The 19670-nt window shown below is 37.9% G+C and overlaps 1 protein-coding gene across 2 annotated transcripts in view; it reads right to left on the bottom strand.

The window, feature by feature from the left end:
- Positions 1–5996: 5996 nt before the first annotated feature.
- Positions 5997–19670, bottom strand: part of GALNT1 (polypeptide N-acetylgalactosaminyltransferase 1) — an 82021-nt gene continuing 68347 nt past the window's right edge. For both annotated transcript variants that reach the window (XM_040586697.1, XM_040586698.1), the window contains exons 9-13: positions 19371–19551; positions 12342–12481; positions 11153–11251; positions 10250–10384; positions 5997–7684 (exon numbers count right to left, since the gene is read on the bottom strand). In XM_040586697.1, the coding sequence (XP_040442631.1) occupies positions 7538–7684; positions 10250–10384; positions 11153–11251; positions 12342–12481; positions 19371–19551 (702 nt within the window). In that variant the 3' untranslated portion in view covers positions 5997–7537. The remainder of the gene's footprint in view (positions 7685–10249; positions 10385–11152; positions 11252–12341; positions 12482–19370; positions 19552–19670) is intronic.

The following is a 19670-nucleotide window of genomic DNA, read 5'->3' on the forward strand; positions in this document are numbered from 1 at the left end:
ATAATGCAGAAGTAAACCAGCCTCTGATGTGACAGGGTGTGCACACTCCTGCTGGGGGGCTGAACTTCAGCTATAATTGGTTGAAGTGGTTTAATGTGCTTTGTCTGAACTACTTCACATAAATACACACATATGCACAATATGTAATTAAATAACTCTTTGCTATTTCTTTCAGTAATTCACACTGAAGATCACAAAAAATCCCAGGCCAGATCAGAAGAATGATTGGCTTTGACTACAAAGAGTAATTTTGAGAGCTACTACAGTCAAGCAAGCCATAAATATGGGTAATAGAGTTGGTTCCTGTGGTTTTCAGCATCTGGGAACAAGAAGATTTTTGAGTTTCAGATTTGTCTCCAGTTCATTCACCATATTAGTAGAGCCACATCTGAATGGAATTACATGTGCAACTTGATCTCACTGCCTCAAGGATACGTTTCTTTTTTCATTTCACATGGGGAGAGGTCCTTTACCCTGGTAATGGAAATGACACTTTCCACTCCCAGCACCTCCCCGATTTAAAAGACTACAGGAGAAACTGAATGCCAATGAACCCTTTGCTTGCAACAAGCCACCACTTACTGCATTACAGCAATCACCTACAGTGACAGCTGTTATATCCCGCGATCCTAGAATACTTACCATCAGAAATGGTCATGTGAGCTGTGTCTGTTTAACTGGCATAGATCTGAAACTATTACTCTGCTAATCTGGTTAGCTACCTGAAAACATTTTCAGAACAAAAAGATCCATTAGAGACCCAGATACCCTGATTAATCAATTCGCGTACATCAGAACCACGATGGAAAACAGCAGCTAGAAAATTCTTCCTGTTTTCACGAACTTGAAACAGGGCTTCTGCTCTGAAACAATCCAGATCTCCTTGTTGTGCAGCCAAGGCAACTACAACTTACTCTCGAATTCTTTAGTCTGAATATTTCCAACGCTGAAGTTGCCTCAGCGATGAAGGCTGGGCTCCCTCCCCGCTTCCTGTGGCCTGGACACAGACCCAACAGTTTTTCTTGGACCACTTAACAGGATAGGTGCCTCCCTTTGCCAAAGTTGTTTGCAGGAAAGGCATATTTCTAGAATTTAGGGGAAGGAGTGGTGAAGTCTCTGGTTTAACCTACTTCCTATAAGCAGTACACTTTCAGTATAGAAACTATACACGGCCAACTGGTTATAGTCCCAGAAAGAAGAAAATGACATAGTAGACAGAGTATCTGAACAGTAAAGATGTATGATTGATTCTGACATGCACAGTGAGAGACTGAGAGGCAACAGCCAAGTTGCAGGAAAGGAAATTCTGATTAGGTACTGGGGGGGGGGGGGGGGGAGCAGAAACCTCTACCATGAGAGGTGTCAAACACAAACAGGGTGGCCAGAAGGTTGTATTCTTCAAGAAACTGAGAACTTGACTGGATGAGGCTCTGAGCAACCTGATCTAACTTTGAAGGCAGCCCTGCTTTTGCAGGGGTTTGGACCAGATGACCTGCAAAAGTCCATTCCAACCCAAGAGAAAAGCCAAAGTGGGAATGTCAAGAAACTTGTGACTGAACCAGTACTGTTAAGTACTGAGAAAGAAGGCCAGGTTATTTAAGACATCAAAATAACCAAAGCTAGGTGATTAAACAGCATACAAGGAAAGAAAGCAAAAATCTAAAATTCAACTTAATGCAAAATGGAACACAGAATTACTTCTATAGTCCTGTGTTATAAGCTCAATGTTCAGAAGACTAAAACGCCACTGAAGATCACTCCACAAAAACACTTACTTAATGCACTGTTAGAATGTGTAACGGGTAACAGAAATAATGCACATGTCTAAAGACATTATATGAAAATCACCAGTACCTTAAACACCATAATCCAATCTTTGAAAGAATACAAAAAAAGAAGACTAGAAAGGTGATAACGGCGAGACAGAACTTCACTTTGGTGAGACCAAAAAGCTTTTTTGAATACAAAGCATGAATAACATCAAGGTTATCTGAGCACTCCTAAAGATATTCACCTACTGAAAGGAAAATGCATTTAAAACTGAACAAAAGGAAGTTCTGTGTATCTTACTAGTTGCTTCAGAGGCAAGGAAACCAGAAATGCTCATTTCAGAGGCAGGTTACTGTCTATGCCCTGAACTGGTGATACAGCAGTTACTTGGTTTATTGTCAGAAGTAGCAGCTTGCTTTCATCTCAGTTTGGTTTTCATATGGAGTAGCATCACCTGGCTGAATGGCTTAGCATGGCAAGGATCAGTTGACACTGCATGAAATGCAAGCAGAACTCTACAAACTCATTTCCCAAGATTTAAAATGAAAATAAGTGAACAATGTAGCAAGTTAGTTTTCATCTCAGTGTCATAATTCTTAGTTTCTAGATAACCTATTAGCTATGTGCCAGTCATGTTTTCTACAATGAAAACTTTTGTTACACAAAAAGTACTATCTTATTCAAAACACTGTACACCACGAGCACCATCTCACCTTCACATAATTTTACAACTATGTTTAGTTGAGCAATTCTCAATTTTTAGAGTGTTTAGAGTAAGACAAGGTTGGGAACGATTTGCTTTATGATGATTGTAAGAAATATTCTTATAGACCCGAGAGCAAACAGCACTATGATGTTGTGCAAGTCTGATCATTTTAACTTGATGCATTCCTGTCTTACCCTAAATCTCTAGTATTACAACTAACTTCAAACAAGATGCAAAGCTCTCAAAGCTATTAAAATCTATTCTGTAACACTCACGTTTTACTGCGTTTCTTCATTTGAAAGCATGGAGGAATTGTTAACGTTATGAAGGAAAGCTTTGAGTGACTATTTCTCAGTCAATCTTCTGAAGCACACTTGCATCTCCTTACTTTCCTTGAAAGGGAAATAAACCAGAATAAATCTGTCAAGGTTTAGCTCATCTCTCTGAATGCATTACATTACTTGAACAAATAAAAGCAACCAAGAAGCATTCTGCAGAGTAAGAATTAGAAAGATTATCTTACTTTTGCTGCTAACTTGTAACAGAGATTCTTTCTTCTGTTTACAGTACATATCTCTGATTATGACTGTTGCTGTGATGAAATGGAAAGCGACTGCTAAGCCCTTTTGTATAGCACTACCATAAAAATAAAGCTACTAAAATACAACTTAATTTCATACTGATAAAACAAACTGGCAGATGGAGACAAAAACATCCATATTTGCATGTACATACAGATAAAAGTTTTTTGACTTACAGCATCTAAACAGACTGAAGATGACCTAATCTGATGTGGCACAGTGTACTTACCCAAAGTTTGTACCATAATATGTAATACACTTCAACTCAGTTAAGGGGCACTGGTGTTTCTCAATAAATGTCTGCACAAGCAAATGAGAAAAGATGTGGAACAGAACACAACGCTGTCTTTAAAGCATGCATAGGATATTTTGCTAAATACACCGAGCACAGAAGGGCAAAATGAGAGTTTACCAGTTCTCTCCAAAATACAACTTCTGATTTTTATTTTTACTTACCCTGTGTGTATTTGCTATCAATGTTAAATAAGACAGCAGTGGTCTTATTTTTTCCCCCTCCTACATCTGATCTGAACAAAACAGCCATAAATGCAGAGGCACTGGAGAGCAGAGTGGGATTTCTACTAGAAATTGTTCATATGCCTAATCACACAGGTATGTTACATAGTAAGAAAAAAACACAGTGCTGCTTTTATTTTTTTTCCAGAACAGGTTAAACAAAAATAGTTACAGAAGTTCTAAAAATTCCATATGAAGACTTCAGTATGAGAAGACAGATTCAGTGGAAAGGAATTAAGTGTACCTGTAACTCTGAAAGGACAGTCGACTAATGTTCCTATTGCAAGCTGGGACACAGATGTACTGTGCCTGTAAGTGGAGGACCGCTTACTACAGTGAGACTGTAGGTGGTCACCAAGGAAGGTCGCTTGCTGCAGGGAGCTCTGACCACAGCCACCATGTTTGTGGTCAGAGAAGCCAGAAGAAAACTGGGGGCGGGCGGAGATATTCTGTGGCCACATTTGAGAGGTGCTTAATACAACAGACTATTTGAAATGCACGCTAGTAGAGGGACAGGGAATCCTTGCAGAATTCCTGTGTTATCCAGCGCAGTACAACTGCTGAGCATGAGCTGTATGTAGCAAGATGGGCAAGCTAAGCACAGCCCGCTGCCAGTGAACCAGCACGCGTTACCCTGGCTGAGCTAAGGGGTTTTGACCCACACACCTAGAGGCTGCAGACACTCTCCAGTCTGCTGCTTCCCCTCCCCACATTCAGCAGGTAAGGATCGGTAAGGTATGAACTGGAAATCAGATTGCTGCTTCAGTGCTGTGAAGCTGCGTGCGGGTTTTGGCTAGGAGAGGGTTACTTTCCTTCATAGTAGCTACTGTGAGACTATGTTTTGGATTTGAGCTGTAAACAGTGTTGATAATTCAGGGATGTTTTCCTTACTGCTGAGCAGCTCACACAGAGCCAAGGGCTTTTCTGGAGGAGTACAAGAAGCTGGGAGGGGACACAGCCGGGACAGCTGACCCCAGCTGACCAAAGGGATATCCCATACCACATGGTGTCACGCTCAAAATTGAAGGTGGGGAAGAAGGAAGGGGGAGATGTTCAGAGTGATGGTGTTTGTCTTTCCAAGTCACTCTTAGGTGTGACGCAGCCCGGCTTTCCTGGGGATGGCTGAACACCTGCCTGCCCATGGGAGGTGGTGAATTCCTTGTTTTGCTTTGCTGGCATGCATGGCTTTTGCTTTACCCATTGAACCGTCTCTTATCTCAACCCACGAGTTTTCTCACTTTACCCTTCCAACTCTCCTCCGTCCCACCAGGGGGGAGTGAGTGAGCAGCTGTGTGGGGCTTAGATGCCAGCTGGGGTTAAACCACAACAAGCTGACAACTCAAGACATGCATTTTCAGTTGTGCAATGATTTTTACTGCAGTTCTATGTGACCAACATGTAAAATGACTTGTTGAATCAACAAGGGTAAAATCATAGTAACACTGAGGTCTGGCTACAGGTTTAGTGATATTACAAGCCACAGCACTTAAGTTTTGTTAACAGAGTAACACAGCATTAATCCTAAGAGTTACAAATATAAAGTGAAAATGATTCATTTTTGTGTGTTCAGTGATGTGCCATATACTTATGAAAACTGAAACACTAAACTAGGAAATTTTCAAAACTTACAGGACTTTTATGCTGCACTTCTGACACTCCTTGTTCTCATTCTACAAAAGGTTACCCACCTTTGATTTATAGCCTCTTTGCTGGCGATGTTTTTAAAGGGATGTATTTTGAGTTTCAGAAATTGTTTCTGAACTAATACCCTCATTTTTACATACCATCACCCCCCCACACACCCCGAAAAGTGCTAGCTTGCTAAGATCAGCTAAAATAAAACCCAAAACATGACCCGAGCCATCACTGGCCAATACACAGCAGGAAAATGAAAACAGTGCTTTGGTGGCTAATAAGCAGTATCAGACAAAAACTTCAGAAACAGTATAAAAGCAGCAGGGACCACAGAGTATCTAAGGAGCAAGAATATGTATCAATTACAAATGACGACATGGTTGCCCATCCCATCTTCATCATTGCCTGTAACAAAGGTATAAATCTTCTTACATCACCACTAAGACTTTTTTTTAAAGTCATCTTGGCACGCTTCAATATCTTTCTGATAAATGTACCATACCATTTCTTTCATAAATCACTTCAACTTTATAAGATTTGCAGGGCTATCCAAAGAGGGGTCAATGAAAGACAGATATTTAGATGCTTTATCTGATATTAATCCCACCATCTCGTCCTATGTATTTTTAAAGCAGCAACATAATACTGCAATTTGTTAACTTCTCCCCTGCTTAGTGTATGAAAACTCTTGTGTACTGCTGCAGAAATAATGGACATAACACTGACTAAAGCAACTTGGAATAGCAAATCTAAAATAGCCATAACATCCAAATATAATTCCACACAACTTTTGCATGAGTCTAGGTTTAATTTGCTTTACAGGACAGTTGGCCAAACAATGACATTTATCATAAAAATATCCTCTCCATTAAGCAAATCTCATTTTTCTTTCCAAAAGAAAACTCAATGTATACTCTGAGCATTCAGTGGCTCATTTTCAAGATTAGCCCACACAGATTTTTTTTGTAACAAAACAAAGCAATTCAGTTAAAAAATGCAGACCAATGTACTGACATAGTCATATTGCTTTTGGCTATGTTGACTTTAAAAACCATGCCAATTTTGCTATTTTTCTTTAGGTTTTATTAGAAAAAAGCAGCAGATCAACATTACAATTCAGAGTCTAATCTAAATATGCACTTGACAATGAAGCACATCTGAATATGAAGTGAAAAAAGATTCCAGAAAACCTTCAGTTTTGCCAGTCTCCTGCTAGCCAAATCATGTATCTTTTCTGCTGGCTTTCTGATGACTGAAATCAAACAAGAAACAAAAGATTTATTGCTATGAAAACAAAACTGTAGTACAGTAGTATAGGTCTTGGGCGCTAAGTGTATCCTGTCAAGTTAACTTAATAATTTCAAAGTGTACTTAAACCTTTTGTTTGGCCATGAAAGACCATAAGCTGACTGACCCAAGCAGAAACCGAAACAGAAGCTTTGGACACAAAAAAAAAATAAAACAAAACAGTTAGACAGCATGTTAACCTCCAGTTTTCAGACAGTAATAAAAAGATACAATTCCAACAGCCAAGAAATTAAAATAAAAAAATGAAAAAAGTTGACCTGACATTCAAGAGCTATGTTTATTCTTATGCTCGCTTTTTTTGCACCCAAAAGAATTTTAGACTCACCAGAAAAAAAAAAAAAAAAAAAAAAAGAGTATTTATGGACTATCTCACAATTGAAAAAGAGAAACAATTGTCTTTTGACTTGGTTATTTTCCCCCACTGAGGTATAAAATCTACATATAAATTTGATACTTCACTATAACAAATTGTACTTTTCATAGTTCTGATTTAGTTTCCATTAAACCCTGTTTACTTTTTGTTTTTAAATCACAGAATTCTTATTTCATGTTACTGAATCTGGTTTCCAGCTCTCTCATTTATTTGTGAATCTATATTTAGTAGTCTGGTTACCACTGCTAAACCAGGGAAAAAAAATCTTGGAACTTTCTTCATTACAACAGCACTTTCAGCAGAGTTTACTGATGTGCAAGCAAACTACAACGATATGCAGCTCTTCAGAGAGATTATTTCATTGATTATGTTTCCACTGTCCAAACGTTCTCAAAATGACTTGCTGAAAGAAATTTTTTCGATCTTGTAAACATCAGTGGGCGCAGTTTCACTAGTATGTGTGGTAGTTTCACATCCTTATACAGGAAGGCTGGTTCACAGCTACTGAGAAGCTGCAGGAGTTCTAACAGCTGACGAACTGTGGATTCTGCAGAGCAGAAGATTCTGTTGCTACTTAACAGTGTAGCCCAAGTATCAGCCGAGGTAGCCCAGTCAATTTTTTGCCTTTTTTTTTTTTTTTAGAACCTCTCAGAATATTTCTGGAAGGGTGACATTGCGAAGCAGCCACTGCTGGGAGCGGCTGCCATTGCAGTCTCTGATGCTGGGTACCTGGCTGTCCTCTTCGGTGGCTTTGTCCAGGCACTGGTTACTGTTCACGTGCAACAGGGTTAATTTCTTGAAGACAAAACAAAAAGAAATTAGTTTTACAAAATTCACCAGGCATAAGTTCACCAAAAAGTTTCTAGTGGCCATTAAAATTCTTCCACAGGTATGTAGGAACTAGACAAGACCCCTTGGTTACTGACTCCATGTCCCAATCCTAAAGAACACTGAAACACGCTATTTGACATGGTAGATATTAAAAACAATGCTTTGTGAAAAACAGAACAGTCTGAACTTTTAAATCAAGTTCTTTATCAAGCAATATCCACCATTCTTTAAATAGGACTATATACCTAGGGATATTTGAGGAGTTAGAAATTAAAGTTTGGTAAGATATGCAACTTCAATTATTAGTTATAAGAGAAGCTTTGATCAGAATGAACACATGAAATATGTATTTGAAAGTACACTTTTATCCTCAGCTGGGGACACAACACTGACCTTACATTGTGTTCTTTTAGTACTATGTTCTTTTTTAAAAAATATGTTCTTTAAAAAAAATAAAAGATGTGTACAAGTTCACATACATATGTATCTTTTGCAATACCTACTAATCTTACTTATGCAATCTTCCATACACCACTCTGTCTACCTCCGCACTATCCTCATGGACAACAGATCTTCAAAAGTTGCATTTCCTGCCACTGTGCTGTGGGTACTCATCAGTGCATCAAGTTCTCTATGGTACTGACAGGCATTACTATCAGTATTTCTTCTCTCACTCAGCAGCACAACTGGACTGACAGAAAAGTGGCAGAACAAGCAGGCCTTGTGTGCACAAGCAATGAAGGGTAAAATAACCCCCAACCAAAAACCTGAGCACATTTCCTGCGCTCATACAGCACATGAAGAACGAATGAGACAGCTGGAACAGACATAAGCAAACAAATAACTAACACACAGGTTTAGGTTTTGCTTCCCCCTCCTTTCTCTTTCTATCTGGTAGACACCAAGGGAAAGGGGCTTCTTACATGTCTCCTGAACAGAGGCAAAAGAAAAATAAAACCTACAGGAAAATCATCCAGCTAAGCAGGCAGGAGTTCTTGCTAAGTACTCCCTAAACTGTTTTTGTGTTTTATTAGCCAGCTTTCAGTAAAGTTCTGAAGGTTATACCTAGATTTTCCACTGGCAGAATGAAGAGAAAATACAAATACAGCCAAATCTATGGCTCAAAATTGACACAGGGGAAGTTTTACTGTCTTTACTGTTTTACTGTCTGTGTCAATCATTGCAAGACAAACTACTGCATCTCCAGACACCTAAGTGCAATGTTCTTCCCAAATGATAAAGTAGAAACAAAATAAGTACATTGGTGAATCGCTGCCATGTAGTAATATTACTCATCTAATTTACTTAAGTCATGTGAACTAACTACATTAAAAACAAGAATGAATGGTTCCCAAGATTCAAATTTAATCATTTCAATTAACATTTAATCCTGAAAGCCTTCAACAGCTTGCTTCAGTCTCCTACCAGCAGCTGCTAGCAATGTGCAGAAATTCAAGTAAAGATCCACCATCTTCCACATTAACTACCATCCTAATAAAAAAATCATCTTTCATACATATTTCCTTTTAGTCTTAAAGGCTGTAGGTTTCATTAACACCTCAGCTACTAAAATCTACAGCAAGTCTATTTAGTTAGAAATACCTTTAGTTAGATATGCCCAACCCACCCTTATTTCTTTTCTTTCTCTCACTCGCTCTCTTTTTTTTTTTTTTTTTAAATCGGTGAAATTACTTTTTAGTAGCTAAATATCCACATGTTCTCTTTATAAAATAGTTGTCATGATTATACTGGCAAGATTCTCCTTCCACAAATTGTCTCACAATTGTCTTTTGCAATAAGTGATTTTAAATTAAGAAGTTTTAGAACTATTTCTTACTAATTAGCCATGATTTAAGTCAGAGTTCTTGACTGCACTATATCACAAGGGAGTTTTTAGAGCTTGCAAATCAAATTAGTGATGAATGGATCAACAATCAATGATTTCTAGATCTGGCAGTTCAACATGTGAACTTCAAATAAATTTGAACATGATGTACAAGAAAAAGAATAAATTAAAGGTAAAATTAAAATAAAGCTGCTTTAAGCATCTCAACCTTAAACATATCATGATTAGAAATGTAAAATCTTCCTTATAATTTTGGGATGCTGATTTTTTAATTAGAGAAGTATTTCCTTTTAACCTTGTGCAAGATAAGATACCAGGTGACAAATTTGTCACAAGTTTGTTAGCATTAACTTTTACTGGTCCAGAAGATACCTGGAATACTTTTCCATTGTTAATCTCACTGTAACACAACACTACACTAGCGGACTAATCTTTCTCCAGAGGACCTAAAAAGCACATTAAATATATTCTTCTAAAAGCTCCCCCAAAATTCACCAGGTAATTAAATCGATACAGATTGATTTAATGTCCATTTAGTGATTACACAATGAATTAATAACAGAGGGAACATAACCCTGACCTTGTTTCCTGTTTTGACTGTCCAATAGTGGTTTCACACTGGAATATGTTGCTCTGTAGGTTCATGTAAAACCCAAGTTGTCACAAGTCATGAGAAGACTTACCACTGGATCATATTCCCAAAGCTGATTTCCTTTTAGATGGTGGCACTTGAGCATCGTTACTGGGCCGTTAAGTTTGGATACATCTAAACACAAATCATCTGTTCGAATTTCCTTGTTGGCAGTATATGAGAAAACCTAGACAGAAAAAGAATGAGAGGAACTGGAAAAAAGTTCAACTAAAAATTCCTGGGGCAGGGGGAACATCTGTGCATTACTTCATTGATATCCACTAAAACTTTCAGGGTTTTTTTCTTTTCCATTCAGCGTGTACAGAAAGATTATGGTGGGTTTTTTTAGGGAATAAATATAAACACTATACGAACAAGCTCTTCAGTCAAAACTGACATTTTTAATTCTAGACTGCTTCCTGTACAGAAACAGGAGAATCCCCAACACAGGTAATCCCTGTATACTGAAAAAAACCCCAACATCAAGAATTATTGACAAAATAGAACAAAAACCAAGATGCAAAATAAATTCCAGAACTGACCCCCAGAAAAATGTACATTATAAACTGTTTCAGGTACAGGCATGTTTGGGTTTTATTTTTAAAGTAATAATGCCAATAAGGACATCTAACCAGAAGACAGTCCCAGAGAACCTACAGGAGGTGAAAAGTCTCGCTTGCAGCAGGTCTCCTTCTCTCCTCATTTCTTTTTTGACTTGAAAGTTGATCTAAAACCTATTACAATAAGGCCTCAAAAATCTACAAATGACAAACCCTCAAGAAATCTTCTTATGCATTTCCTCTTACAGGTATCTTTTTCAGCGAGGGTTTCCTAAACTTTACCACTTTGGTATATTTTAAAGATAACTACTGAAAGAATTGAAGAATTGTCCCAGTGAGGAGAAGTAGTGTTCCAAATAATTCAATATATTAAGAAAATAAAATAAAATAATCACCTGATTGCCACCCATTCCATGGCAGTTAAAAATTCCAACCTTCTCATTTTCTTTCCTTGCCATGTTATCCAGACATTGATTTGTCTCCACATTTCTTATCTAGGAGTGAAAAAGAGCACCTCACCAAAGGTTGTTATTTTTTAGAAGAGAACTAGGTCCATATCAAACCACACTGGCACCAGTTTTCTCTGCCATACACCAGAGATTATGGGAATGAAATGTAAAATATAGCAGCAACTGTACTACAATGAGAAGCCACTGTCTGAGACTCGAACTCCCAAGCAAATTCTCAAGCTACCAGGTTACAGAGCCACGTTTGTTTCTTTACTTTCTTCCAGGGATCCTCCCATCCTGGGGACTCTCTTTGCTTAAAGACTCAGCTATAACAAAATGGACACAGTTGAGTCTCCAGCCCAAAACCTTCAGAAGTTTTAAAGCACTCTCCTAGGCATGGTGGGTTTAATTCCCTTTGAAATCATGGGTGACTGGTTTCAATTTCCTCACTACTTAAGTTACAGCCTTAATCCCTGTATTACTATATAGTAAGCAGGCAGGGGTAGCAAGTCTCTTGATAGTCATGCAGCAGCATGAATGCCTGCTCCATTTTGTTAGAAGCGCTTCTTTTAAAAACAAACGGTACAGAATCACCCTACCATGCGCTCAATATTTGCCTCAGTGTGGCTTGTAGGGGAGAGTAGGTGCATGCTCATTTAGGAAAGCATCATCTGTACTACCTTTACAGTCACCTAAGAAACTTTAAAGAAAAAATAGAGAAATGTCTAGCAAGGTTTAGGGATCACTGGAGTTTGCTGGTCACGGACAAGGGTTCTGGCTGTAAAGTTCAGAGCTATTGTTGGGCCAAGCCCTTGCTTGACCTGGTCTAGATCTTTAAGCAAAATTCTGCTCATACTCTACTTAGAGAATGTTATATAGAAAGGAATATTTCTAAAGCCCTTCTATGTAACATTTGGTATTGTAGCAAAAAAGGGAGAACATTCCAGTTACAGTACTGTATACCGAAGTTCAGTTTTCTGCCTCACTGAGAAGCCAGATGTATCATTTCACAAGGAACACAGGTGCAAGATACTTGGACTTTGCTGGAGATAACTTGTTTGCACTACTCAGTTCAGAACAGAACTTACTGTGCAACTTACGTTGGGTAGGTAAGATATGTAAGATAAAATCTTACCTCTCCTAGAGAAAAGTAATGGCGTGGAATTTGGGAATCAGGATAAACGTTCTCCAGGTACCAGGAGAAAGGCTTGCACTGGAGCTTGCGTCTTAGTCCAAGTCGTGATGATATGTCCCCATAATCAACTTTAGTAACTCCTGTAGCAACAAAGAAAGTTTTGTTCAATGGCTGCTAATAAAAGTTATGTACATCCACTTGATACAAAAATGATCAGTATAATACACTGCTTGCATGAAAGACTTTCTCTTTGGAAAATCATCTCTACACAACAAAATGTTGGTTTTTTTTAATATAGCATTACACCGTTTATATTCTCAGAAAGAACATGTCAGTCACTACCTGTGACTTCTTTTTCCAGATAATTATAGAAAAGATGGTATTGTTACATCCGTGCTACACGTCAATTTATTACCTGTGGTTTGTGGAACAATCTGAATGCAGTTGCTTACTAAGTTATCAAAGGAGCAAGGTTAAAACCATTACAGTCACTAACGCCATTCCATCCCCAATGGCAATCGGGGTGTATAACATAGTAGTCTCCTTCTCTGGAGCAAGGAGAATTCCATTTTAATTTAATTCTGTAAGCCAGGTACCACCTGCTGGACCTTCACCATCTATCTAACTGCACAAAGAAACAGTCAGAAAGCAGCCTTCATACAGGGAACTAATCCTTTAATAATTCAGTATTTGTTCAATATAACTGCAGCATTTGCAGGAAGCACATTCACCATTAGACTGTTATCATTTTTTGTGGTATTTTGCTTCACTTTCTTCTCCTTTGCTTCTCATTTATCAAAGTGCTCATTCTTTCTGTACCTTCCTACTGCTTTGTGGTTACTGTAATTCCTTCCAAAGATTAATTTGTGCAAGTCCCATCTGTAGACAGGTTAAGGAAGGTGTGCATGATCAGTAGATATTTTTGCCTGACCAGCGTTAAGCGCTAGTCATTAATATTCCAGTAATACTGATTAATTAAGGGTAGAATAATTTCTAGTTTTCAGGCATCATGTTTTTTTTGTATTTTCCACACTACACTCCATAACACACAGGCCAAAAGTAATATACTACAAAAAAACCCCAAAACAACAAATAAAACGAAAACCTAAACCAAAAAAGAACAAAAACAATTCCTAGCAATTTAAACTCCCCTCACAGACCACAAATATGGCTCAACTGGCCGCCACACTATCGACCTCCAGCTGCATACATTTTTCAGAAATCCCTCCACTTAGAGGACTGTGAATTACCTCTGAAATTGTTGAACTTTTGAAATTGAGTTCGAGACATTTTGTTAGCATACCGTGTTATTACATCGACCAACCAGAAGATGGTGTATGTCTACTCAATTAAGACAGATAACTGCAGTCTCAGCTAAATCTTTGTAAACATCAATAAAAACATTAGTAATTTCAGTATTCCAGAAATAAAAAATGTTACACAGGCTTTTTTTTTTTTTAAATACAAACCTAAAAGGCTTTTTAACAAAGATGTTTGAGAACTACACTGGAAAGGGAATGAAAGCAAAGGAGAGCTTGTTTTTTAATATTTTGAATAGTGTGAATGAAATTTAAAAATCTCTTGGAATAGAATACCAAAACACTTCAGTTTGGGCTTTCCAGTCACAAAAGAAATTCCAAAACCAAAAACCACAAGACAAAGAAAACCTCCAAAAAAACCACTGTTCTATCTTCACCAAAGCAAGTATTTGCTCTACACCAAAAGGAGCACTCATTCAAAAGATGATGAAGCAAGAAGAGAAAGGTTGTACCAACCACAGCTAAGTATGGAGTTCTTCGTTTTTCAGTGATAAAAAAGCTGCTGATGGATGAAACAGTTATCATGCCATCCTTACAACAACCTTACAGCACTCAAAACTATTTCATCAGAGTCTGCTAAATCGACCACCTTAAGAAAACAACACTGTTAAGGCTTTGCCACATCACTGGATGGCAGTAAGAATTAAAGTCACAACCATAAACAATTAAATGCAAAGTGACTTAATAGCATATGTGCATGCTGTTTCTTAAAGTATTTTAAAATGTCAACAAGTAGAAAGAAAAGTGGCAGCTGATTTTCTCTGTTACAATGCAGTAAAAGGTATGTATTATATTACATTTAACCATTTTTAGTCTGAAAGATTTTTTTAGAAATCATCTCTTAAGTTAGGTTTGCACCAAACTGTATATTGTCACATAACTGCAGTTAGCAGCAGGTTAGCAGATGGACCGAATAGCAGAACAGGTATAGTTGCCTTAGGGGTATCCTTTAAAGAGGCTGAATTACTCCATTTCCTAGATTTCTGGTACTTTATCTGTATTACTCAAAACTAGCTTGAGTGTTCCTATACAGTGCAGTGGCAGTCACTTACGGGTTACGGTTCTTTTGGGAAGGAAAAGAAAAAAAGGAAGCAACTAGGAAAACTGCAAAGTATAAAACATATAAAAAATTAAGTACATGTGTAAATCGTTATTTCCTCCACAGACCAGTAAAGTTTATATACACATGAAAGTGACACATATCTTCCAGTGTTTTTGTACTTGTTTTTAATGTCTCAGCTAAAAAAAAAACAAAACAAAAAACAAAGCACAAAACAAGAATTAGATCAAAACTTCCCCCCAGGAAAGAATTATGCCAGACTCCACAGCTATGTCCACAATCACATGCTTTTTTTTCACACATATATTTAAAGATGTACTAAAAATTAAATATTGATAAGGCAAAAACTACCACACAAAAAAAATTACACCATCACCAGTTCTTTCGCACAAACAAAGACTCATCTCAGCAACAGCTTGTGCTACCACTATTCTTGAAGAAGTTTGGTATGCAGTACCAGACTACTCTGATTAGTAATATATAATGGTCTTTCCTTACACCTTTAGAAACACATACATATAAAGATGTCTATCAGTAAAGTACTCCTTCAGATTAATTTTCTTTGTCGCCTTATATTTAAGCTTCCTATCGGTTGTGCTGCAACAGTTCTGCCATCCTCAGAATTTCAAAACAACTAGAAATTTGCTTGCAAAGTTCAACATGCAGCAATATATTTATGCTAAATTGCTTTGAAAAAAGAAAAAGCAGCATATTTTGATCAAGACGATCAATTGTTCAATCATTTTCAAAAGCATGACAAGTATGAAAACTATTTCATCTAAAACTAGTCTTCTGTTAAAAATCATAGAGCTTGTTTTTACTATTATGAAACTCGATATTCAATAATAATTTTAAACCAATTTGAACAGTTCCATTATTTGCATTCCCAAGTAATGCTAACAGGGAATACTAGCTGAAAACAAAACCACACAAATAAAAAAGTTATCCATTTCCAGTCTACCTATGGAACCTTGACTTACCATGCTTGCCTCAAGACAAGTGCATGCAACAATTAGAAACTAGGCCTACTGATTCAGTTTTCAGAATAACACATCTAATGTCTGCCTAGATGGCTCTTGCTCAGGTAATTCTGCAATGCTGTCTTCTCAGGCTTTCTACCTTTCCACTTAGCCCCAGTACAACAGAAGATACCTTCAAGGGCAAACTTTTGCTCAACAGTAAAATTAATTTCTATACCAGCTAGACGAGGTTCTACCCGAGCTCACTGAAGTGGCTTTCTAAGATGCCTTCAGCTCGCCAGCTGGGATGGGAGAGGCTGCTCAATGACAAGAATGCATGCCGGACAAGCAGTGGGGGTACATGCAGGGGCTGGAACCCAGATCACATGCAGAACAGGGAAACCATGCAGTCTGAAGGTATTCATGCTTCACTTTTAAACTGAGGATACCAAATTTCGCAACTGTCACTTTATCATTAATTAGTAGTTAGGAGAGGAGAAGGGCAGGGTGAGGTAGCTGTGGTAAGCCAGCCTAATGCTTTCAGCTTCTGCTGTGGAAAGAGGCAGCTTCCCCTTGCTCACCTTCAGACTCCTGCTGCACCTCCTGTGCTGCCACAGGGGTGAACTTAACCAGTGGAGAGCCAACCCACAGGACAAATAACCCTAACAGGTTTGGCAAGCCCAATCAGTGGACACAGACAACAGTCAACAAGTGAGGGGAGGTGAAGCCCTATCACCTGCCATGGAAAGCAAGGCACTCTCCTCACAGCAAGCTGTCAGACTGCCATCGCCATCTTGTGAAGCCTCACCTTGGACAATCTAGTCCTAGGATTTTAGGCTGGAGAAAGTGATGAACGGCCACCATTAGGAATAAAGAAGTGGCAGTGTCCACAGAACAGAATGACTGGAGCCAGGAATCAGATTATTCATCTGCATGTGCTGGACCCATTTTCTGAAAGCCTAAGAGGAAATGGTCTGGGAAACAGCACCTTGCCGTAAAGCATGACTGTGAGGAAAACGGTCAGCTAATGAGAAAAGACTATAGCCAGTGCCATTACTGCCATGGAAAATAGCTGTTGTGTGCAATAAGATAGGTTTGATTTTAGTTGAGGAGCAGCTGCTGCAATACTTCCCTGCCCAACTACTCAACTGCCCTACCCAACCTAACCACTCCTAAGCAGAGAGGTGACTTCTAAAATGCACTAAACCTTAAAACAGACAAGTAACAATTTCTACTAGGCTGTACTTATTACAGAAAAAAGGATTACAGGCTTATTTTTCAAGAGGGCAGCTTTCCATTTAACTACATTACATTAATAGTACAGTCTCTTGAGTCTCTATCATTCAAGCAGTAAGCCTTTTTTTTTTTTTTTTCCCCCCGCATAACACAAATTACATGAAGTGGGAAAGCTACCTGAAAATCCTAGGTTTGCTTTCCTGGACCAATCCCTCTGTGATTCAGTATCTTAGGGGAGCAGAATAGAAAGGATATAAAGGAGGAAACAAATTTCTTGTTAGCTAGGCTCAATGATGCCTGTCAGTATATTACCTCCCCCAAAATCCAATTTTCTCTTCCATGTCAACTAATAAGAAAAAACCTGGGTGCACAGCGGACTGCTTGTTTTCCTCGCTCATCTGCACCCAGGCTTGCAAACCAGCATCAGCTTAAAAATCCTCACCTCAGTCCTTGCAAGAACTCATGACAGTGTCACAGTAATATTGAAAGTACACATTGTACTTGTACTAGCGAAGAGTTTCACAAGCTGCATGCTGTACTCTGCCAGAGGGCCACTACACCATCATTCTGTATGAACTAAACATTAAAATGTTTATATTAGAAGGATACCTGGAAAAGCAGAGGATGGCTAAATGAGCCGATGCAGCAGAGATTCACTGAGTTTCTAAGACAACTATTGGCCAGAAAGAATTACTGAAATTCACACTGATGTCGCTTGCTGTCAATGGGTAAGATCAGGGTCTGCAACACTCAGGTAAGATTTGAGATATATCAGAATAGCAACAGTAAAGTGCTTGTGAACTTCCCAAAACAGCAATCCTTTCTAGTTAACACCTACTGGCTCTCACAACTTACATGGATTTGGGGGGGGTGGGGGGGGTGGGGGTGGTGAGAGGCATGAGTGGCACTGAGTACATTTATATGCTCATTCTATGAACAACAGGTATTACATCATACTTAAGAATGACCCACAGTACTAACCACTCTTTTCACAGCCCCAGGCAACAAATCAGTTTCAGAGCAACAACTTCTTCAGGTACTACATGATCCTATTCTTGAAATGCTTAGAAATTCTATTAAACTTCAGTGCAGTGTCAATATGGACACAGGTATAGAAATGAGATTGTGTGCCAGTTGGAAGGTGTAGATGCTCTAAGAGGAGCCTGGCAAGAACACATCCCTATCTAGCAATCATTCAGTCTATCAGCATACTAACTATGCAGACATGCATCTTTTGAAAGGAAAGAAAATATACAGTGCAGTTAGATAACTGCTTAAGTTACTTTCACCATTTCAAAATTGTTACCCTATTCTGGTTTAGATTAAATTCTTTCATTCCTTTTCTCCAACAGCAGAATGCATGTATATTCCACAACACTGCAAAACTCTGAAAGTAAGTCCTATCAAAATAACAATCCTACAAAATTCAAACAGTATGACTCCTTTTGTAGCCTACACTTAATACATGAAATGGAAGGACTACAGAGATTATATATAAAGTAACAGAGCCTTATCATGGTGTTCAGTAATGTAAATTTCTTTTTAACAATTAGATAATTTTTATAGTTAGGTGTTCCAGCTACTTTTTACATTTTAAAATCTTGCTTGACATGGATGCATAAAAGCAATCTTAACCAAAAATGATTGCACCTATTTAAATACAAGTTTTCTGAATATCTATACATGTCATGTTTGAATTCATAATGCTTCATTAACAACAATACAGGGCAGTAACCATAAGCTATTAGCTTCTGATTTCACCTAAGGTTTGAGTAGCAGTAAGAATTATTTTTAATTAAAAAAAAAAAATCTTACACAGTCTTGAGTAATACATTCTCTTAAGACAAAGAACATAAATCTGCACAGTGACTTGTTCTCAACAAGTATTCTTAAAACCATTAATCTAAAATTTGACATTGTTCAGACTCATACTACATTGTATTACAGCTTTTAAATTTGAATACTAATGCAGGTTTGATAAGTCATAAGGAAATATTAGTTTTAAAGATACATTTTTGGAAAAGCAGACATGGTATATAGAACTACCACTTCGTATTTAAAGTCAAAAGCCTCTATTGTCTCAAGTCTTTAGAAATTATGTCTGTTGTTACCCAAAGTTTGTCTCTCTTCGTATGTTTTTTTGAAAAACAACAACAGCAGCAACAATATTCAGTAGTGGAAAGTAAGTAATCAGTATTTCCCAGGCTTCTTCTCTTTCCCTGATTTTTTTTTTTTTTTTTTTCAGAAATTGAGTTAATAGGAAATTTGCTCTCTTATTTTACATCCTCTTGGTTTTTTAACATCCATTTTATGAAACATAATAAATATCATACAGACAAGTATACTAGCAACCTGCTCCTATACTCTGGATAGTGAAGTGCAAACTCTACTAAGCCAAAAGATGTTAATGTTTTAATATTTAATAGGTATTTCTCATAACCAAAGGCCTGCTCACCTGGGGAAATGATGTAAAAAAAGTTTTTGAATTCATCCATCCAGACTTCTGCAAGTCGCCTGTTATTTTTGTTGATAATCTGCCCTGTACCTCCTGGAAAAGTGTATGGTGTTGCTTTCCTGAACACATGACCAACATGTGAACAAGTTACAATTTCCAAAGTGCCACCACACTGCCAGATCTGAAAGTGATAGAACAATTATTCCATTGCTTCAAGTTGTTAAAAAAAAAGTTTAAAACTGTTAATCACTTGCTTCTGCTCGAGCTGGAGAAATAACATTAGTTGAGGTCTAGAACAAA

This window comes from Falco naumanni, chromosome 3 (assembly GCF_017639655.2).
Source record: "Falco naumanni isolate bFalNau1 chromosome 3, bFalNau1.pat, whole genome shotgun sequence".
NCBI classification, from domain to species: Eukaryota; Metazoa; Chordata; class Aves; order Falconiformes; family Falconidae; genus Falco; species Falco naumanni.